General features: G+C 35.0%; 2 protein-coding genes across 2 annotated transcripts in view; one reads left to right on the forward strand and one right to left on the reverse strand.

Moving 5' to 3' along the window:
* The first annotated feature begins 6474 nt into the window (after positions 1-6474).
* LOC146141606 (uncharacterized) lies at positions 6475-9663 on the forward strand. Its single transcript, XM_083390201.1, has 4 exons — positions 6475-6568; positions 7602-7703; positions 8596-8778; positions 9554-9663. The coding sequence occupies exons 1-3, from the start codon at positions 6475-6477 to the stop codon at positions 8763-8765; spliced, it is 366 nt and encodes a 121-aa protein (XP_083246327.1). The 3' UTR covers positions 8766-8778; positions 9554-9663.
* A 3238-nt stretch (positions 9664-12901) lies between these two features.
* Positions 12902-24090, reverse strand: part of LOC146141607 (fibrocystin-L-like) — a 93773-nt gene continuing 82584 nt past the window's right edge. The window contains 13 exon segments of the mRNA XM_083390203.1: positions 12902-13571; positions 14102-14201; positions 15002-15170; positions 16238-16434; positions 17113-17237; positions 18533-18588; positions 19269-19493; positions 20133-20315; positions 20806-20871; positions 21289-21408; positions 22160-22281; positions 22974-23067; positions 23981-24082. Of these exon segments, the coding sequence (XP_083246329.1) occupies positions 13508-13571; positions 14102-14201; positions 15002-15170; positions 16238-16434; positions 17113-17237; positions 18533-18588; positions 19269-19493; positions 20133-20315; positions 20806-20871; positions 21289-21408; positions 22160-22281; positions 22974-23067; positions 23981-24082 (1623 nt within the window). The 3' untranslated portion in view covers positions 12902-13507.

The following is a 24090-nucleotide window of genomic DNA, read 5'->3' on the forward strand; positions in this document are numbered from 1 at the left end:
CTGAAATTTCTCGGCACCCCGGTTGGAAACCACTGTCCTAGGACAATAGATGACTAAAAAATACATAATATTATTCAAATTATTTTTTATCGTTGCGAGTAGCTGCATTTGAGCTTAACGTTGTACCTTATCCTGTCTTGGATTCAACATCTGGTCAAAGTTTTTTTCCGAATTAATGCGTTCTTTCAGAAACAGGGACACCCCCGAGAATTTTCCCTAAAGCATTTTTAAAGAGTCGCCCAGCATAGAAACTTAATAATTTTTACCAAAATTAACAGGGTTTAATTTTAGCTTTGGGAAAAGTTAAAAAACAAGCAAAAAAAAGCAAAAAAAGCAAAGCGTGTATCTGATACTAAAACGGTTTTGTTAGCATGACGAAATGATTAAACTAATAGTAGAGTATACTAAAACAACTCTTTATTTTTCCAACGTTCGGTTCCTATGTAGAATGCCTTCATCAGGGAATGCAACAAAACCACGCCTCAAAGTAAAACGAAAAAACAGGAAAACGTTAAACACCGCGCAAAGTTAAACAACAAAAAAAGAGAAGTGAGAATAAATAACTGCCGGAAAAGCTTCTTTTAGTATCATTTTTTAATTTTAAAACCCAGAAGCACCAAGGTTTAACCAACGCGTCACGTTATTGCAACCCTAAAGGTTGTTGGCTTTAACACGAATACGACGGATCCAACCCAAGTATATGGACCTAAAACAAGTGAAACTATATTACATTATTTTATGCAAACTGGGTAACTAGAAATGTCCGACAATGTCGGTTTTTGGAACCGATACCCAAAACCAAGTCCTAGTAACGTTACTCTTCCGATATAAGAAAGGTACCTTTGCAGATCCGATGCCAAATCAATGTGGGAATTTCAGTCATGATTTGATATCAAACGTAGGCCTATATAGCGATTCTACCGTATAATTGATGTAACTAAACTTCGTAGCGCTAAAGCAAATTTGTATCTAATAACCTCAAAAAATTATCTTTGAACCTTTCAATTTTATCTATTTTGTTTTTAAAAGCATTACAATGACGTCGTTACATTTGGGATTGGGTCGCGGTAATTTTTGTCCAAAATATTCCGTATCGTTATCGGAATGAAATGTCAACTATGGGACATCTTGATAGTGGTTACTAATAAAAATCCCGCCGAACTTGGTAAAAACAAAATAAAAACATTACAATTTATTTTGTGTACAATCGTCTTCAATAGGGATCTTCAATAATATCGGATCGCAGACGATACCCGATACCAAGTGGTAGTATCGACACTAGTCCGATACTAGGGTGTTATCGGTGCCGATCCATCACTAAATTGAAATGGCAATCTCAGCCCTGATTTGCAATATCCAAAGCAGTGAGTCTACCTTGAAAGGTTAATTTATTAAAAAATTGTTGATTAACAAGTGGACGTAACTCTTAACACTAAACCAGTTGTTCTCAACCTTTTTTCTTTCGTGGCCCATTTTCGTTGCACAAAAATTCTGTGGCCCAAAAATTTTTTATGAAAGAACAAACTATAAAAAACGGTTTAGATCAAAAAAAGGCGAAGCATATACCAATACATTTACATTTCATTTTGATTCCTTCTCAGTTCCTCCCCAAGCCATTATTCCAGTAAAATTAGGTATAGTGACACAAATGAAACTATTCTTCAATAAATCTAGCTTTTTTAAATTGGTCTGTGGCGGTGAGCCATAGCCGACTGGTAATGTCAAGTTACGGACATTCCTAGTCTTGAAAATAAAATAATATAAAAAGGGTGACAGGCAAAATTGTGAAGCGTCCCCAAAAAATAATAATTGTTATAAAACTGTGGCCTAAGAAGAAAACTTGCATATCGTTTCATTTCAGAAGCAAAACTGCCTAAACGCACGGCATCACCACACAGGTGCAGATCCAGGATTTTAGTTTTAGTTTTGGGGGCATAACATTTTTCCGATCTGACGTCATGAGTTTCGTCAAAACCTGGCGTCATAAGTTGCGTCATACGCTGTTGTCGCGCAAAATCGTAGGCGAATCTAAAAGTTAAGTCCAGGGCAATCGCGTAAAACTTCCAATATTAAAGGATTAGTCACGCTTTGGCCAAATAAAAGATTTGCATAGTATTAGATATGGCACGAGACCATGCTATACGGCAGTGGTTCAGTGTTCCCTCTAAGGTGCGCAACTGCGCAATTGCGCAGCCACACCAGACAAGTTGCGCAGTAAAAATTGCCTTTGCGCACTTAAATCATTCTCATACTAAAACCAAAAATCTTCACTTTTTGTCACAGAGTTTGAGCATTTTGCATTGGCTATCTTTCCATTGATGTTTGTAGCTTAAAGCAAGTAAATAACTCAAATTCGCATTGACGATTGTGATGTAATAAATTACTTTGTCTAATCGGTTTTCATCATCCATGCTGTGTATGTTTTTTATCTCACGTAGAATTAAATGTCTACTCAGGAAAATCAAGAAAAAAATAGTTTAGAACAGAGCCCAACACAGCAGTGGAGTGTTTTACAATAGTTCGGGATCTTGAAACCGAAATTTATTTTCAGGACGTAATTTTTTTACACAAATACAGTTTTAACACGATTTAGGTGCAGTTACAGCTGTGGGGTCAATAATGGCGCCCTCACAAATTGAAATGCAAATGAGCGGATGGTTTGTGATTCTTGATAGTGTGCCAAAGCCGTTCCGCATCCTATTTTAAAAAATTAGACACCTTGTCAATTTAACCCAAATATTCGGATATTTTTTCACGCGACCGGTATGTTGCCATATGCTTGAACATATTTAACTCGATTGCAGTTGCACATTCAAATTTATTGAAAATATTTGTTTCATCCTTTGTGACGTCATCTTTAAAATTCTCAAGCATCGCCACAATACAAAAAACATTGATCTGTCGCGGGGCCCTGTCAACGCAGCTTTAAAATATTCTTGCGCACCACAAAAATATTCTTGCGCACTACAAAAAATATTTGCGCCGTAGAAAATTTTCTTAGAGGGAACACTGCAGTGGTTCCCAACCTTTTTGTTGTCACTCACCCCTTTAGACAATCTGTTAATTCTGCGGACCCCTACCTAAATTTTGCCTGAAACTCAATTAACATACTATTGACTATTGTAATAAATATGCTACTCAACTACTGTACTGTGTCAAATTGTTGTTGTGCCCAAGGGTTGGGGGTGCATTTTTTTTAGTTTGAAAAAAAAAAATAGATTTAAAAAATATTGTTTTGTTAATGAAATATTTACTCCCGGGTGGAGAATGTTTTTTTGTTCATCGTTTATGGTTTCGTGAGGCATCAAACATTTTGTTTTTAATTGATCGTAGGTTTTATATTAATAGGGGGGAAATAAATTGTTTTTTTATTTGGTTTGAAGGGGATGGGGAAGAGGGAGTTAAAACAATAAGCGTTTTTTTGTGGAAAAAAATTACATCTACGTGAGAAGTGAAGGCAGAACATTTTCGGCCCATATCTGTTTTTGCTTGCAGAAACAAGTCAAGGAAAAGTTTTGGGATGTGTATATGTCCATCAAAAGTTATTTTGCATCTGTAAAGTCATAGGTGAAGGCAAGAAATTTTTCGGCCCACATCTGTTTTTGCTTGCAGAAACAAATCAAGAGAAAGTACAACTAAATATAAAGCGTAACACGAATAAACCAAAGTGTAATATATATATATAATATTACAATAATTAACCTGGTAAATAACACTATTTATAATGACACAATTATTGAACCCCTCTTGAAAATAAGGCCCTGAAAAATACCCCCTGACAAAATATACAATAACCGCAACCCAATTACGGACCCCCAAATGCTTTCTCACGGACCCCCAAGGGGTCCGTGGACCCCAGGTTGGGAACCACTGCTATACGGCAACTGTGTTTTTGCCCGGTTTAACAGCGTAAATGCAAATAAATGCGCCATGCGTTTCATCGCACCCTGTAAAATTACATTAACAACCTAAATGGTATAAAAGCTTTTTCCGCGATTTGAACAAACATTTTTAGACTTATATATGTAACATTAAGCGCACTTTTAAATTACAGCTTTTATCAGTTTAGGCAAATTTATCGCGCTTTTCAAATCCCTCTTTCGCCAACGTAAAGGTATGTGCCTTATTTTTTTGCATATTTTAACCCCAAATGTTACAAGTTGCGTTTTAATGATGTCTTAGTCCGTGTTTAGAATCTTTTCTAACACGCCGTATAGGTCTCATTTTAGTTTGCTAGCAAAAACAAAATAATCAAGAACAAAATTTCCCAGAAAGGAAGGGGTCTGTCTCATTACAATTTTGCTTGCAGCATTAAAGAGACGACGAAGGTTTTACCACATTACCATTTATGCATTCATGCTTGATTTCCGTTGCATATTTCCCGCTAGAAATTATTTTCACGTTTTTTTTTTGTTTTTTTTTTTACGTTTTTACCGCTCCCGTCAAACACATGGGAGCGTGGTACCCATAGGCGTAGCCAGGGGGGGAGGAGGGGCCTGAGGGGCCATGGCCCCCCCAAAATTTATAAATATTTTACTCTTAATACATTATTTTTTTAGAATTTGTGAGCAGTACCACAACAGTCGATCACAGGCATGACACACCTTCAATTGTCATGCATTGTTACGTCACAAAAGATGTAGTGGATATAACGTTTGCTATACATTAATGTAGTTTTACTGCTTTAAAGTCAGTTTTTGCTGTTTGAATGGTTTTCTTGGAAATGGAGTATTGCGTTAACACTCAGTCAGTTGCTGCGCGAAACGGTTTGCTAACATTGTTATTGTGATCGTTACGACGGTAAATACAATGACAAAAGCTAAACAAAAAGTTCAAACTTTTTGGCCCCCCTAAAATTTTCGGCTGGCTACGCCACTGGTGGTACCCAATCCTGCTAAGATTATAACCTGACTCGAATAAGATTACAAATATAATAACAACATTTCAGTTTTTCCAAATTCGTTTAGAAATAAAATTAGACGATTTTTTTGTTTCTCAAAATAGAAAATTAGAATTACCGATTTCTTATAAAAAAACGAATTTCAACTAGAATCTGAAATATAATTACATTTAATTTTTCACATTTATTTTCATTTGAATCGCAAATTATTCAAATTTTATGCCTTTTGGGAAAGCATATGCTTTTCAGACTGTAAAAATTACATACAAGTTGTTCTGGCCAAATAGTTAAATTCTTTTTTTCGACTGATATACTGAAAATGCCGTTGGACAAAGTAGAATTTACTGGTGAAATCCGAACTTAGAACTAGAATTAGACCGCACCATTCATTGAATTGAAAAACTAGAAACATTAACTAGTTGTCCTAGTCTGGTTATAACGTTTTCTCGCTAAAAATTCCGAGAAGTAACACTGGCCGGCAGATTTCTAAAACACCGTAATGATTATTTGTTATAAATACGTCACGTTGTTTGGCGGGCGCGGGTTCGAAAAAGTGCTGATTTTTTATTTGGGCGTTGTTCGCTCTTTAGAAACGTACAGCCCATGTGTAACGTGTACAGACCACACCTGAGACTGTTTAAACAAAATTAATCCCGCGAACAGACGCCGTTGAGTTTTAGAAACGCAGTAGACGACTGTTTTGACGTGTAATGTTATCTGCTGTAAACAACACACAAATACGAAAAATGGCGTCGTTGGACAGCTAAAAAAAGAAGTTTTGTTTGGGTATAAATTGCTGACAAAAAGCTTCCCCGTTAAGGAAAAGTGCTTAAGATATTTGGGTATGACCTCAAGAGTTTTAAAAACGCCTTATTTCTGCTTAAATAGACTTAGAATCATTAAAGGTTTTGACGGTTGATTAAAAATTTCAGGTTAAAAGTCTAACGTACCTATAGTGGTTACCTAAGTAACTAAACTTTTTTAAAACTTTTAAAATGTCTGTTTAAACTTAAAGTACGACGCTTATCCTTTTGTCTAGTTTTCGAATTCGGAATAAAGCAAAGTGCGTTTAATTCTAATTCTAATCTAAATGTAAATTGCTTGTGTGCTCTAATTTTAGTTCTAATCTAATTTGGGTTTTGCCACAAATGCTACTTTGTCAAACAGCATTTTCAGTCTTTCAATTAAAACAACGAATATTAATACTATTTGTTTGATCGACATATACTTGATTTTTACCGTCTGAAAAGCATATGCTATGCTAAATAGTTTAAAACTTAGCACACAAATATTTACCATACATTCTTGTGAGATTAGTTTGCTATTTAAATTGATTTGACTGCGAATAATTTATGCAATTCTAGTTCAAAGCTTAAATTCTGGATTTCAAGAATTCAGTAATTCTAGTTCTAATCTAATTTGAGTCACTTTAGGTTTGTACAGTGTTTTTTATTATGCGAATTGGCCATACCACTACTTCTCATTGACAAGTATTTTCATACATGTATTTTTTTTTCTTAAACAAGGAACAAAGTATTTCTGTTGCTTTTTACCTTTTCCGTTCAAAAATCACCATGAAGGTCACCGCCTGTGTATTTGTGACATTGGGACTTGCTGTCATTGTTGCGTCACAGACGAGCGTCAGCGAATTTCTGCAAATCATAGAAAGTGAGTAATTGTTTACAAATTAAACGCAGCCTTATACAACATTTTGATTTACTGCATATAATGTTTACCATACAAAGGTGGTTTACATGTATCGCGTAATACGTTTTGAACTAAAACTTAGAAAGCATGTAAAATTAAGCTAGTTGCTTGCACTAGTTTTCCTGATTTAAAGCGGTGTTAGATTTCGTTTTTTCACGTTAGCTATTTACAGTATTTGATATTTAGACTGTTTAGCAAGAACTGGTAGAAAAGCATCACATCATTTGGTAAAAATTACAGAAATATATTTCGCCGTACAAAATAGACATCATCAGTTTCAACATGTAGGCTACACAAGTACTAAAGGTGTAAAATATGTACCGGTATAAGCTTTCTTTTTTTAGAGTTTTACACCTGTTTTTGCTAAAACAGACAAAATATCACCTGATTCAAAAGCAAGAATATTTTTTTCACAACATTTTGGTTTATTTAATATTTACAATACAAGGGTGGTTTAAATCTAACATGCAATACGTTTGTAATATAAAACTTAAAAAGTTGATAGGTGTATGATCGAAGTTATGTGCTTTAACTAGTTTTACTGATTGAAAGCGGTAGCCTTATATATTTCGTTAGTTTTTTAAAGTTATTTACTGTATTCGATATTTGACTGTTTAGCAAAGACAGGTGTAAAAGCATAAAATAATTTGTTCAAATTTACAGAAATATACATTTCGCCGTATAAAATAGACATCACCAGTTTCTGTACAAAAACAACTTGTAGGCTATACAAATAAAAAAAAGTGTGAAATATGTATTAGTTGTTTACTTCTTTATGTCTTTATACCTGTTATACTAAAACAGACAAAATATCACCTGTTCAAAAGCAAGAATCTTTTTTTACTATATTATTGTCTGCGGGAAATTTATTATATTCAAAAGGATTACAGCTATTGAATTTCTTTAAAAAAAGAGAAAAACGGAGATATAGTGGTTCGTTGTTTGGTTGTGTATAATACGAACACACCAGCCTTATTAATTTTATTGTGTTCAGTGAACCACAACATTACGTCATACCTGCAGCAAGGCTGCGCGTCAAACTGTCAAGATGATTGCTTCTGGCACATCAACTCACCGATATGCGTGGCGGGCATTCGTAAGTACATCATTTTTGTGACAGTACCCACCAGTATTGTAATGACTTAAGCCAATGAATTGACTAAAGTACATTTGAATAACTGTTTTCTAATTTCTAATTTCTTGGTACGCAACAGTATTGCAAAGACTCAGGCTAGTTGACCTAAGTGCACTTGACTTAACTATTTTTAAATGACGTTTTATTTTTATGTTAGTGCCGTGACTTGGACTTGCTTCATGTGTTATACGCCATGCGTCTTCTCGCTCACTCGGAAATTAAAGTACAACAAAACAATATAAAGTCGTACTTTGCTTCGCGCGATTCGATAACATCTTTGTTAAGTAGCTTTCGTATTGAAAGTAGCACCGCCCGACCTAAAACAAAATAAACAAACTGTTTTGTCTTCTGAAGATTACCTCTTTATGACGTTTCGTTTAGATGCAAATTTGTGACGTCAAGTTTTGACGTAACTTTGTAATGTCTACTCTAAAAAAATCGTGGATCCGCCCTTGCTAGCAGTTGATCAGTAAAGATACGCCGTTCTTAAGTCTATTTCAAATGGCTTGACTTGACCTATTTTTGTGACAGAAGGCCTTTACCCTGACTTTTAGTCTTTTGGGCAAAATTACTTATTTTGCCTATTTTTTTGACAAAAATGACTTGACTTTTATTTTAGTCTTTGTGTTAAATAATTAGATTTTAATATAGGTGCTTTCTAAATACTAAAAAATAAAAATTGGGCTATTTACCTCATTTTTTGCACACAATTTGCTTGCTAGATGTTGCATTACTGTTATTTTTTTAGTAAGTTTAACATTTTATTATATTTCCAGCAAACAACTGTAATTTTCTTCTTTCTTTCTTCTTCTTCCAGTCAACAAAATAACGCCCTATAAATTGTGTTTTGCAGGCGAGAACGGGCAGTTTCGATCGACCAGCAACGAGGCCGTCCAGTCACTGCAAGCCTGTATTTCGCAGAACCCATGCTACGGTAAATTAGGAGCTGACAAGCTGTCTTGCATCGTCGATATGTACCAGGTCTGCCACAAATGCCTTCTAGCAGATTGTACTGAAAACTGAGTTGCTTTCAAAGGTAAACTGTATGGATTTTTTTATTTTTTTTTATTTTTTATTTTTTTTTAAGTTTTTTCATGTGTATTTGCTAATAGTAATCCGAATTTTCGTTCGAATAATGAACTCTGCCTGAATTCGAATGGTGAAAAACAAACGGTTCTTATGTTTACTTAATTGTTTGTCTACTTATTTGCTTAATAGTTTTGTGTTTTGTAATAAATAAAATAGCCACTTCTATATACACAAGCCAGTCATTGGTGTCATTTAACTGTTTTGGTCGTTGTTTTTTTATTATATATATAATATCCAACTCATAAATGCACAAGTTAATGACGTAATTACCACATTATGCTTTATCACTATACGGATGCTTAATATTCTCTAGACAAATGTATGGCCGTCCATCGAATACCAATAAAGCTTCTATGTTAATTTTAAAACAGTTTACAAACCCGGAATTAATAAATTCCATGTTTGTAAATCTGTTAAATTCGTCAGTGCCCAAAGATTAAAAAAGATTTAAAACAACTACGCAAAACATGTTGTTTTTAATATATTTTAACCTTGTGTGGCATACTAAACATTTTATGGAGAAATTAATAAAATGACCTTACCTGTTACGTGTCGGCCGGGTCATTATTATCCAACAAGCAGCAAATCATATTAAAATAAAAATTTAAAAACTTCACAAGTATTTAAAAAAATACAAAATACCCGTTTTTCGTTATAGTGCAGAACGTAATGTCCGGTTTCTATGTAGCACTATATACAATTATTTATTATATGTTTTTCAGATTCTTAAACCAAAGACGGGAAATAAAAGATCATCTCAGTTTAATGACCACAGAAAACTCTTTTTTACCCTTGCCTTGAAAGCGTGATTGTTAATAAACATCTTACCCAATTGTAAAGCGTTTTAATCGTTTAGTTGGCTCTTGACAGGAACGTAACTAGCAAATTTAGAAGGCTTTAAGCACATGCAGAAAAAAGGAAAACGAACTAAAAATACAAACAAATAGCAGTATCGTACCATTTAACCTTATTAGGCGCGCGATGTACAGTGTTAAATTAAGATAGTTAACAAGTAAACTCTGACTGATTTTCGAGTATACTACTTAAATACCTCAAAAGCGCCAATAAATAGGTTACTAATATTGCAAACTGTCTAAACCAGTGGGCAGTGGTTCTCAACCTAGGTTTAAAACAAAAAACAGCAGAGCATATTTCAAAACAGATTATTTATTCAACCGTGCATTAGTGAGATAGTTGCTATTGAACAATACATTTACATTTCCTTCTAAAAATTCCCAAGCCATTGTTTCTATAAAATTAGGCATACCGACATATATAAAACTAAATTCCTAAATAAATCTCGGTTTTGGTCTAATTCTGGTCTAATTCTAAGCCTAACTTGGTTTAAACATTATTACACCCCTTTGTCTTGCTTTCAAATAAGAACGTCTAGATCAGTGGTTCTCAACTTTTTATGCTTCGTGGCCCCCTTTGAAAGACTCTCGACCCTGGTGGCCCCCCTGCTTATAAAATACCAAGCATTGTGTTTGAAGTCTTTTCTTTTGTTTTACTTCTTTACGTTAATAAGACATACAGCCATGTCCGCGACGCAGTTGGCAGCCTTCCACGACGCAACGGTAAAGAAGCGTTGATCTAGTTCAAAAGACAGCATCCAAAAGTAAAATAACCAAATGTACAAAGATTATTCGCGCGAGGCGCGAAAATTTTTCGCACTTAGGTAGTAAAATGGTCAAAAAGTATTTGAAATGGACTCGTGTCTAGTTTGTCAAAGAGGCGACGGGCCGAATAATTTTCATTGGCGGCCCGCGGGCCGTACGTTGCCGACCCCTGGATTAGCCGAAGGGTATCGCCAAATAATAATTGGCCAGGAAAAAAAGAACGCTGAAATGCATAGCTACGTATAAAGCAGCACAGTAATTGTTTCGCCACAGCGACAGGTCTCTAACCAATCTTGTCACTCGCGAACGACCAATTAGGCGTAACTTTCCGCGATAAAACGAATAAAAATGATTCAATATTCTACTTTAAACATCCATAGTTACTAGTCAAAGCAGAAAAATGTGTTAAAACCGTCATAATAAAAACACATAATCAAGTCAACTGGTGAATTTTGAAAATAGTGAAACTTTGGTTTTCGCAATATCTAGCTGGAGAGTTATGCCCGTGGCCCCCCAATGACCGCTCCGTGGCCCCCCAGGGGGGGCGAGGGCCACGGTTGAGAAACCTGGTCTAGATTCCCAAACTGCGTGCCGCGGCACACTAGTGTGCCTTGAGAAATGTCAAGTGTGCCGTTTTGTAATTTCGGAAAAGAGAATGTTCTAGTACCAATAGGCATACACGCAAGCATTTTAGACTTTACAAATTAATCATTTTTTTGGGATTTACATATAGTTTGTCGTGTGTTAAGGGCGATTGTAAAATTACTCCATTGTTTTTCTGCCAAACGTGTGCCGCGAATAGTCAAGATGTTTTTAGTGTGTTGCTAGCCAAAAAAGTTTGGGAACCACTGGCCTAATTATGTTTAGACTTAGAGGTTTAGGCTTCGCTCCCTAGTTTGTTTCATTGTAAATGCACTGATTAAACAGAAGCGCTGATTACATAATCAGATTACTGTATTTCCCTCTGCCACAATTACTTGATTTTTGGCATGTTATTCTTTCGCGGGTGAATTTTGCAATTAGTTTCAGGTAGAATACTAATTATTTTGCTATTAATACGAGAAGCTTTGGAACGGGAACACACAATCAGACCTAAAAAGCAATAATACCTAAAGCGGAAAAATCTAGGAAACCATAGTATTAAGACCAACGACTTAATTAAGCCAAATACGTAGTAATATCCAGGACAGAATGAGAATTAATCGTCTGAATAAGACCTAAACTTGTCGGAATACTTCCAAAATTCACCGGAATAAGGCCTAAATGGTCAAAAATAACGCCTAAATTGTAGGGAAGGAGCATGGGACGATAGGAGGCCATGGGTCTGGCATCGGGAGTTAGTGATGCACTTACGGGTGGGGTTTGGGGTTAGGTAAAAGGTTTTATGGCCAGATTCTTGCCATTTAGGTCTTATTCCTTATTTCGATTTAGACGGCTTTACGACTATTAAATATTAATCCTCTTTTGGTCTTATTTCAAACTGTATTTTATTCCGAGGTTAAAGTTGTTCTTATTTGGGTCTTATGGCTGGAGTCTCTTTGGGGCATAATAGTTGAAGGTATTATAGTTAAACGGAGTAAAAATATCAACGACAACAAGTATAGGTGGTATTTTGAATGATAAAGAGATATTGGAAAAGTTCAAAGTGTCACCTACTCGTATTTATCTTAATATGACCAGGATTAAATTGACTTTGCATACATTTTGATGTCACCATACAGTGACAGAGTTAGGTTGGTTGCTTGTCGATTAACATTTTTTTTATTACAAATCCTGCAAAAATTAAAATACTGATCTGGTAGAGCTGCCCTATAAACTGTGGTCAGTCTTAATTACAAATCTAACGTTTTAACTCTCTAAGTGCAAACTTATTTATGGCATTTGTGGTTTAAGACATGTTGTTGGCAGCCACTGGTAAACGTTTTAGTTTAGATGGAAAATACATGGTTCAATGTACAAGGCCTATTTCACACGCGCTTGGCATAAACGTTTTAGAGCTGACTGCAAAAAGTGACTTCATAAAGCAAATAGACTTAAGAAACCTACTGTTTTCGGTCTTACATATGTAAAACTGAAATGATAAAAATGTCCAACATTCAATTTTATACGGTATTAGTAAACTAGTATCAGAAGAGCTAGATTACAGTTGTTGAGCACTTGTATATATATGTATCTTTCAAAAATATGCTAACATGATAACAAACTCCGTACAAAAGAAGGTTTCGAATAATTTTAAATTTTGCTACAGTGTGCCTCGATAGATTCTCAGGTTTGAAAAACTTTTTCTCATTTTAGAAAATATCCTATTCCTATTAAATAGGTCCTAAGCATGCGAGAATTAAATGAACTCTTTCTACATGATAATCTATAATAAATACACTCGGGACTCGGGTTGTTCTTAACCGACCTCTCAGCCCTGATTTCCAAAACAAACTTTCTCACAACTTGAAAGCAAACTACGTTGTATTACCGTGTGAAGTGCAAAAGTGCCGCAAAGAAAAAAAAAAATCTACTGAAGTACAAACAAAAAGAGAAAAAGAACAGTGATTTTGGAAGAAAACGGTGCAGTTTATTAAGATAAGATAGAGATACACCTGTGAAGAAAAAGTTACATATACGCATTTCGGCGCATAGGCTTACAAAGTAGTTTTATATAAAGATTATAAAGGGTGCTAGAAACTATATATTTTTTTTTTTTTCAATGCAGATTAATACAAATAGCGTGGCAATAAGGTTACAGAGTTTATTACATATTGTGAAACGAAATGAAAATACTTAGAGTTGAGCTTTCTTTGCTTTATAATATCATTGATTGTTTTAAAATATTTTCTTTACACTATAAAAAGAAAAGGAATTGTTTTAGAAAAGTTCATATTTTTAAAGCTAGATCAAAGTTATAGAGAAATGGATATTTTTTATTATAAAGTTAAAGTTTTTTTATACAATAAGCCACGCCATTGTTGAAACGTACAGAAGGCAGTAAAACAAAATAAAAACAAACAAAAATCGTGGTCGTGTTCGTATCAGTCCGTCCCCGTTTGTAAAAGTTTGTTGTATTTAGACTTGAATCGGTGTCATTCGTGGGTTCTTGGGAGTTCCGTTTTCGGGCGAAGGCGTTGGACTGAAGGCGAAAAACAACTTTTAAAATACTCACTCAAAAATTAACACATGCACACACAAGATTTGCTTCGAACCTCAATTTGGGCTAGTTGTTTTTCTTGCCAAGTGTCGGACATGCCTACCCCTGAACTATACCAAATTTTCCCGTATTTCTAAAATTTTTTGTTTACTCAGTTTAATATAAGTGTCAGCAATGCATTGATTGACATGTAAAAACTTTTTGATAGTTGTTTCGGTGCTATAATGAAGATACGGCCTGCTCTTTATCTTTAGCAACAGTTTTTCGAGGTGGATTTCTTTGTTAACAGTGTTTTTATCACCGCAAGTATATAAAAGATTGCCACACAGTTTTATGAAAAAAATTCAAATACATGTAAAAAATTATAAAGAAAATTTATAATATTTTAAAAACCTAAAGCTTGACGTTTTTAAAAATAAATAAACGGAAAACAGGACAGTATAGATGTCATGATCGACATGATAAAAAAGAGTTCACACAATCTTTAGTACTTTTTTTAGTAAGTAACTTACTTGACGCTTGTTCCCGGAATGCTGTCAGGCAACAGAGTGGATCCGAAGGTTGAAGTCGACCCGCCCATGCAGTTACTGGGCCTCACCTTGCTGTACTTGTCTGCAACAAAAATATGAAATGCATTATTGAGTCGCAAAGGGACTTCAGCTGTCAATACTATACAACATTATGCATTGCTGTAAATATGTCATTTTGAAATGACCGAAGTCCTAAGTCATTCGTAAAATAACTCAGTCCAAGTCAAGTCCTTTTGAATGTCCCAGTCAATTTCCAGTCAAATCATTATTAGAACCGACTTCAAATCAAGTCCTTGTATTAAAAATAAAACTTTAAACTAGTGAACTCGACCGATTATGAGCAATAAGATAACTCAAGTAAACAATAACATTAATGCAGCACATAGAAAGCAAATTTTTACCCGAATTTTTTTTCGTCCGAAATGTAAGTTAATAACCCAATTTAAAAAAAAGGCTCAATAAAAACATTTCATTTTTACCTAATTCATTCTTATAAAAGACTTAGCTAGGTCCAAGTTAAGTCATTTATTCAAAAGAGTTGAGTCAAGTAATTTGAAAACAGTGGCTTAAGTGCGCTTAAGTCAATTCACGTTTTAAGTTCAGAAATAGTTTATCAAATTATTATTTTTTATTCTAACTTTTCTTATCGGTTTTTAAACTTACTCTTAAGTTTTTCTACCTACTCTTCTTAAGGTAAGGTGTTCAAACACTTTCCCTCTTTTAATACGATACTGAAAAACGACTTCATACGTATTTTTTTAACTTAAATTTTATCTTTTTTTGGTGTTACCTTACTGTTTTATTTCTTTTAGCTTTTGAACTTTTTTTTTTTTTTTTAGTTTTTCAACCTAATTTTTATTTATTATTATTTTTATTACTTACTCTTCTTAAGGTAGCACGAGAGCGCAATGGCGCCTCCAGCGAGCAGGACTGACACGCACAGAGCGACTCCGATGATGATCCAGGTCGTGTTGTCTTCGGCGACTGCTCCTTCAGTGGTTGTAGTCACTGTGGCGTTCGCCAATGTGGTCGTAGTCACCGTAGTTGTAGTCTGTGGAAAAAAGTTGCGAAAAAGGTTAGATTTGTGTCAAAAGCTGCTGCTTCTCTCTTTATAGAGGTTGTCTGACTGGAATTTATTTTAGGCAAACAATCTTTAAAGAAATATGAAATAAAAATGTTGAGCCTTAACAGCAGTGTGTTTTTTTTTCAACCCCTAGACCGTGACTCTAAAATTTCGTCGATGTTTGATTTGGTTGTGGTCTGCGAAACAAGTCATAAATATGGTAAAGTTGCTGCGTAGATGTGTCGGAATAAAAATGGTTAAATAAAATCTTATTTTTGGTTCATTAGTCTAAAAAATAAATGTCGAACCCCATACAGCTGTGTTTCTCAGGATGTCTGAATATTATCGTAATGTGGTATGACGTCCGGATTTTTTCCTAAATTTTATACAGAGTGCTGAAATCGAATACACAACGTTAATCATTATAACCTGAGTTTTGGCAAGATAGATATAAAGATAGATAATATGCAACATGTAATAGAATACACAGCGCTTTTGGGGCTAAAGATTTCCTAAAAACGAAAAAAAGATCTTAGAAGCCTTTGAGAATTGGCAAAAATCAGTAAACTTATTTAGGGAATCAATGGTGTGACTTTTCTTAAGCTATGAACAGAAAAAAATATCCTTCAGGCGTATACCGGACCCTATAGGTCAGAAACCTTTACATCTTTAAAAAAAATACACTCAGCTACATATTAGGCGATAAATGAAGCGGCAAAAGTGCCCTATTTTACTGTCTCATATATTGTTAAAATCGATCCTTTTTGCCAAAAGAATTGCAAGCAGTAAACACGGTGTACAAATTTTGCGTTGTCAATTATTTTAAGACAAAATGTTGTACTTTGACACAAAATGACGGACTTTTTGTTTTTTCATTACCTTACGGTTTACTGGGAAACCTCGTTGACAAATTTTGCATTGTAATTTGTTGTTGAATTTGACACAAAATGACAAATTTTGACACAAACTATCGGAGTTTGAACACCAAGTAGGACTTTGACAAAAAATTGCGAAATTAGACACAGAATGTCTGACTTTTCTGTTTTGCAACTTACCGTGTACTGGCAAACTCCGTCGATGTTGATCTTGCATTCCGATTCGGTCAAGGCCAGCGCGTTGCCGTTGAAGGTCAAGCCGTGGTTGCCGGTCAGGTAGGTCTTGAGTGATTCAACAGCCGTAGTAAGAGCCGCTTCACTCCCCGCGTTCAAGACAACTTCGACTTGAGTGTTGGAGGTCGAACGTTTGCGCGAAGCTGCAGACACAAGTAAAATAGGTAAGATTAAAAAAACATGTAAATACAGTTTTCAAATTCAATCGTATATTGGACTCCATCTTTAAGACCAACATAAGATCAACATGAACGTTGGAATAAAACACACTTCGGAATAAGACCCAAATAACACTAATACCTAATAGTCCTAGGTCGGAATAATACCTAAATGGCAAGAATCAGGCCTATGCAATTTTAGCTAACCCCAAACCCCTCCCCTAAGTACATCACTAACTCCACTAATAATTCTAACCCCACCCATTACCCACCAATAACCCCAAACAGCTAAAAAAGTCAAACTAGGGCGCCCAAACGTCGACAACAAAATGGCAGCTACCAGACCAATGGCCCCGATCGTCCCATACCCTCTCCCTACAGTTTTAGGCGTTATTTTGGCCGATTAGGCCTTATTCCGATAAATTTAGAACTTAAATTCATAATTAAGATCATCGTAATATACTATTATGCTTTATATGTATAATATAATGATGATGTTAAGTCTCTTTATAAAAAACAGGTAGGCTATAACACATCAAATCATTTCTTATTATTACAGAAACCAAAAAAAAAATAGTATTCTGTTTGAGTAAGAAACTGATGATATCTATTCATGATACGAAATATATGCATACATGAAGTAGCAACATTAACAGTTCTTACATGAAGTAATAACATCCAGTCTTCCGATGTACACGTCACCCAACGTGTCGATGAATGAGTTGTACAACATGTTCTTAAACGCAGGCAGATTGGCGTCTGTGTAAAGCTGGCTTGCAAACTCCAACCTAAAGAAAATGCGGGCATGTTAGATACAGCAGTGTTGTAAAGAAGTTGGCAAAATAATCTAAGTCCAAGTCATTTTATTTTAACCGACCTAAGGCCCAGTCAAGCCATTTTAACCAACCTAAGTGTTGCGCCCCCACCGCGACCTGTGCACTGGGGCCTGGCCCCTGACCCCATACAGTTGCCCGGCGGGACGCAACCGCGCGAGTTCTTGTTGTTTGCAAAGGCTTCTGGTCAGATATGCTACCTGTCACAACCACAACTAAAATTCCAATCAAAAGTATATTGTTACAACGAATTAAAACGTTATCAAATAGCATTAGTGAACGTTATTTTCAAGTTAATGTGAGACAGACAGCAACCACCTATTGCAGCGACTGTCGGCTAAAACTTCGCAAAAGACTTCTCTAGAGAAAAGCTCAAAGCCGCTAAGAAACGACATGTATATAGCCAATACGTAGCAAGAAAAAGAACACGAAAGTTACGTCATATTTGGCCAATAAGACTGGCCGGCACTCTAAAACATGGCTTAAGCATTACAGCGGCCATTCTAAGGCCAATTTGCAGCGGGAGTCAGACGCCAGCAAAACAAGTGGCTTGTGTTGCAGAACGTGAGAACACCGCCTGCAAGACTGACAGTTATAGATTACGAGATTAAAGGTTACATGTCAAGTTTGAAACGAGGCGAGAGAACGCAATATGGAAAACGTTACATCATGAAATATTATATTATTCAACCAATAATACATTTGATTATGCGAAAGCTAGAACGCGCTAATCTAAAGCCCTATTTAAAAATTCGTAAGATAACTTAATATTAATATGAACTCTAAGATTTTACTTATGGCAATTAACTAATTTGGGTGTTTAAGTGTTGACAAACACGTAACACTAAGTCTTTTTTAAATGACTCAATCCTAAGTCGATAATTTTATGTAACGACTTAAATCCAAGTAAAGACATTTTGAAGTAACTCAAGTCCAAGTCAAGGCAAAAATTTCGAGTTCATTTCAAGTCACTTGCGTAAATAACTTGAATTCACGTTTATTTTCGACATTTTTCTAATTGCCATTTTGGAATGATTCTATATAATCTATATTATGGTAATTCTACGCGTTGGTTAGTGTCTAAATTAAAACTTGTAGCTTAAACAAATTGTTTTTTCCAAAAATGTCGTGTACGGGATATCGATAATTGTACAATAAAATGTGGTATTTCGTTTAGTAACTTAAACAGAAGGCAAAATACTTTAAAGATATTTCTGACAGATAGTTACGCTGAAATAAAAAACACTCACATTGCTGTGGTGGAGACTGATGTTGTTAAATGGATAGCATTGGTCGGAGATTTGAACTGCAAGAAAAGAAAAATTACAAGATATTATACGGTTTTACATTCTTCGTACCTGATCCAGTTAGTATCAAGCTAAAATAAAGTTAAGAAGGTACGTTTTAAACCAAAACTACTTATTAATATTATTATCGACGACAAAAGTTTTTAACCGAAAACAAATTGAACGTGTAAAATTTATTTTATGCACTTTTACAACCTGGGATGCCCGATAATATCGAATGAGAGCTGGTATCCGATGCCGAGTGGTAGTATCGGTACTCGTCCGATACTAGGTGTTGAGCAAGATCTTTAGCCGTTAGTAATTATACTTAAGGAATACTAAATTAACACTCAGTACCCCGATGGGTTTCAAACATTCGTGCATTTCATAGGCGCCGGTTACCACGCTATTCACCTCGCGACTGTGAGCGATACTACCACTTGGCATCGAGTATCGGCTCCGATCCGATATTATCGGACATGTAGCGATACTACGACTTGGCATCGAGTATCGGATGCATCCGATATTATCGGACAAGTAGTGATACTACTACTTGGTATTGAGTACTGGAATGAGCTCCGATGCGATATTATCGGACGAGCACTGATACTACCACTTAGATCAAGTATCGGCTCCGATATTATTGGACATGCCTACCCACAGTTAAACCCATTAATTATTTTCACGTGCATCGACATACCTGCACAGGGTCCGTTGTGAGTGTGACGTCATAAAGAGCCGGCGTGGTTTGAATTGTGAACCTGATGTTGTACTTGTGGTAGTTCTCGGTGCCGCTGATCTTAAGGCCTGTGGTCTGGATGGTTGGAGTGTTGGCTGTGAACGTGAATGAGGTCGTTCCACTGATCACTGCTGGAGCGTAGATGGTCGGGTCGTCCAGAGAGGCAATGGCAGTCCAGGTGTGGCCCTTTGAGTGGTAGAAATACAGGTGTAAGATGTATAAAAATTAAATGTTAAAGCCTATACTCAAAAGTGCACTGTGATGTCAAAAGATTTTCCTCTTGATTTGGCCTACGTCTTTTGTGCAAAATGACTGGACTAACTTTGGTCTTTCGGACGAATGTTTTGACTTGACTTATCATAATCGCACTGAAAGCTGTAATTTTAATGAAAAGGAATTGACTTGCTCTAATGATGACTTGACTGGGACTGTTTATAAAAACAGGTATAAACCATTCATTTATTAAAATTTTACAGAACTATAATTATATTTCGCCTTATGAATACGTCGCCAGTTTCTGCACAAAACGAAAAAATAGTTGAATAGTAAAATATAAGATTTATAAATATAAGATCGCGTACGTATAAAATTATAAATTACCTGCAGATGTCAGATGCAAAACCAACAGCTCATTTTTTATTAGTAACATTAACCTTTTAGGTTTTAATATATGATCCAGAAATGCCTATTAAAATTTTTTTTAAAGAAATTAGGGATTCTTTCGATACATAGTTTTGAAACAAAAACGGACCCATGCAGAAATTTTAACAAGAGTTGTTGTTAAAAAGGTCGATTGCTATACATTTACATTTAATTTGTTTTTACCTTGTAACCGAGGTTCTCTAGCGCCCTCCCGTAACTATCCTGCAGCTGCAACGTCATAATGACGTCATCGTTGTGGTTCAGCAGCTGGCCGATTCCGGCGATGACGCTGGCCTGAACGACGCGTTGGTTCACGTTGATTGTAATGTCATGAGGGGCGATTGTCACGCCGGCCGGTTGCGAAACCTGGTTGCAAAAAAATGTATGTAAAAAATATTTCAATTTTTTTTTAAGATAAAAATAAGTAAACACTTAAGTGTAAAAAAACATTTGCGAAAAAAAAAATGTGGGACGTAGATGAAAGAAATTGACAAAACAATATAAAAATTCCGAAAAAAAAACAAAAAAACAATATGTGACTAAAACAATAACAAAAATGGAAAAAAATATTTTTGAACGAAACAATATTAAAAATAGAAAAATAAGAAAAAAAACAGCAATATTGCTGTTGGACGGTTAAGTTGGTCAAAGTACTAAAATATTTTATCAGGACTTACTTAAATATATGCCATTCAAGTGAAAAAAGATAAATGCCATTCAGGTGAAAAAAAATTAATTACCTACTAAATTGTGTCATTCGAAAGAAACTTAAACAAAAAACAATAAAGAGCAAAAATATACCACTATTGGACAGGGAGACAAGATAAATGATATTAAAAAACGTAAAAAAACTTACGGTAAAACGAAGAACGTAGCCCTGGCCGGAATGTGAAATCCTGAGGTCGGAAAAGACGGCTGTGCCCTGAAACATGTAAAAAAAGCATTGAATTATTTTTGTACCGAAAATTGTACTGTTATTATACCGTTTCAACACTATTACAAAATATCATTGAAATAGCAATTGCTTTGGAGAGTGCAGCCGGTTGCTTTAAAATCATTTAACCTGACATAGAAATATAAAGTCACACAAATATGATTTCTATTACTGCGAAAATAAAAAAACAAAACAATTTTACAATTCACAAAAGTTAAATATACCAATAAAATGCTTGTTTTGTGAACCAAACAAAATAACCATGTTGTCAGTGTGAAAATGCTTTCATAGAAAATAATATAAATATCGCAAAAAAACAACAATTCTATAGAGTTTTACACATAACACGAACAAATTCAAACGCAAATCGTTAACGTATCTTCCAAAATTCAAATTACAACTTACATTTGACATTGTGGCTGTTGTAGATCCGATGAGCACAGCGTTATTGTCGGCAGTCGAAGCAGTGGTGTCTAGGCTTACGGTGATCTCCCAAGAACCGCCAAGTGTTGTCACAACTGCGTCCTGAAGAGGAATTAAATTAAAGTCATTTTGTATCTTAAAATACTTTTTCAGATCAGAAATATCCCGATTATTTCTAGACCCGCTGTAATCACCGAATAATCTTTTTTCCTGCTCGTACCGTAATTAAGTTTGTCCAAAACTGGACATTTTATTCTGATGTCGATAACCTGATTTTTTCGACAAAAAGTATGGCGATTCCATCCGATAAAAAGTGATGTCATGTACAAAAGCCAAATGTCACATGCTCAAACAAGCAAAGTAGACGAAATTGAAACGTTTATGGTATTTTTTAGGTTGTTAGGACAAAATCCCTTTAGATTTATTAAGTTTATTTTCATCCCGTTTTTAACCTATTATTGTTAGGGATCAGAAAAGTATCAACAAATAATCAAAATGGGTGTCTCTTTATAATTTCGAACCTTGTGTTAAAGAACAAAATATTTCTATCCCAAGTAATAGTCACATCTACAAAGTCATTACTGTTAAGCGGGTATATTGAAACCATCAAATAATCATCAAAATTAATTGAAAAAAGAATGATAATGGTCGTCTCGTAATATTTTTTAAGCCTGCGTTAAACAACGAATAATTTATACTCATGCGCGTATCTTGACAACAAGTATTAGTCACAACCTTTTCATTCTAGTTAAAACCATTAAACAATTAACAAAATTAATTAAAAAAATCAAAATAGCTCGATATAATTTAAACCCTGCTTTAAACAGCGATTAATTTCTACCCCTGCGCTTACCGTGTCGTCGAGCAGTGATATAGTGGGCGAGTTTTGGAAGAGGGTGTATTCCTCGACAGGGTTTGAGATGGTCACACTGATCTTGGATGGCACTTTGTGAACGGTTAGAGTGTTCGTTACGTCTGCAAAAGTAGAAAGGTGTTGGAATAAATGAAAATATAAATTAGAGAACCGTATTTTAGCTTGATTAAGGGCAGCATTAAATGTAGGGGTGTAGGGGTCGGAAACCTTTTTACCCAAGGGAGCCATAAAAGCTGAATATTTTTGGTTGAACGTAATAAGAATTTCAAAGCTAATACAGAAGTAGGTATCATTTTAAACGTTTCAAATAACTCTTTATTCATTTTCAACATCATGTTGTAAAGAAAGGCGCAAATAAAAAAAAATAGGAATTTTTAAGCTCAAATCGAAGTAGGTAACTTTTGGAACGTTTCGTATATGTTCATGTTTAACTCTAATCCTTTTCGATGGTAAAAATGAATAAAGCGACACTCGAAACGTTCGATGCGCAACCTATTTCAGTACGGGCTTTGATATTTATTCTACGTTGAATTACAACTCCAGCTATTATCTAAAGAGTTTTTTTTTTTGAAACGTTCACAAAATGTTACCTACTTCTTTTTAGGCTTTAAAATTCTTACTACGCCTAACTACAACCTCAAGCCATTATGTTAAGATTTTTTCGAAATGTTACAAAGATACCTACTTTTGTATGGGCTTTGATATTTATTCTACGCCCAAATAAAACCTTCAAACATTGTGGTGTACTATAATGCCGTCTTTCAGTAGCCTGTTGCCATAACAAAGCACTCACTTGCAGTGTCGGTGGTTGACGATTCAGTTGCGAAGCTGAGAACACTGGTATTGACAATCTTGAACAAGTTGCCCTCCTGGTATTGAAGAAGAACCTGCGGGAGAATAGGTAACACATCAGAACAACAACCTTCGCATATTCAAGCCCGCAATGCTTGTGAACCCTATTTTAAGTCATGATTTAGCAACACGGTTTTTGCGGACAGTGTTGTAAACAATTTATTTAAGATTGAAGTCCCAGTAAAGTCATTCGTAGAATACCTTCAAGTCAAGTTTTTTTGAAGAAATAACAAGTCAAGTCCCAGTCCAGTCATAATTAGAGCAAGTCAATTTCAAGTCATGTCCTTGTCATAAAATTAAAACATTAAGTGATAAACACGTCCGATTATGAGAAATATCGCAAGTAAAAGATATCATAAACGCAACGTGTAGCAATCTGATTGTTTTATGTGCAAAAAAAATATTTAAGATAATTAGCCCAATTTTATAGAAAAAAAAAAAAAAAAAAAAAAAAAAAAAATGAGGTTCGAACTCACTCCCTAAGGCCATACCGGTGCCGCTCTACCAACTGAGACACACAGGCTCAGGGGGACCAATTATGCGAATGACTTGATTTGCCAATTATTTGTACTTAAAAAATCATTTTGTAAATGAATTGGACTTGAGTTATGTTTCAAATGAATTGACTTAAAATTGAATTATTTTTTAAATGACTTGACTTGAAGTTAAAATATTTTGCAAATGACTTTACTTAGATTTGAATTATTTTTTAAATGACTTGACTTGAAGTTAAAATAATTTGCAAATGACTTTACTTAGAATTAAATTATTTTTTAAAAGACTAGACTTGAAATCAAACTCGCTTAAGTCATTTTGAAAACGACTTGGACTTGAGTCATTTAAAAAGCAAAACAAATTATTTGGAATTTGGGAATTTACAAAATGACTTGTTTACAACTTTGACCCGTAAAATGGAATTGTAAGTTAAACTAAAAACCTAGTTTTTACCTGGTCGGTGAGGTTGTTCAGTTGGGTTGCGGTGAGTCCAGTTGTATTAAGGGAAGTCGTGTTCGTTACTTCGTCTCCAAATTCCACCTTGACGTAAGTAATCTCGGTGG

The sequence above is a fragment of the Ascidiella aspersa genome, chromosome 5, assembly GCF_963924565.1.
Source record: "Ascidiella aspersa chromosome 5, kaAscAspe10.2, whole genome shotgun sequence".
Classification (NCBI taxonomy): domain Eukaryota; kingdom Metazoa; phylum Chordata; class Ascidiacea; order Phlebobranchia; family Ascidiidae; genus Ascidiella; species Ascidiella aspersa.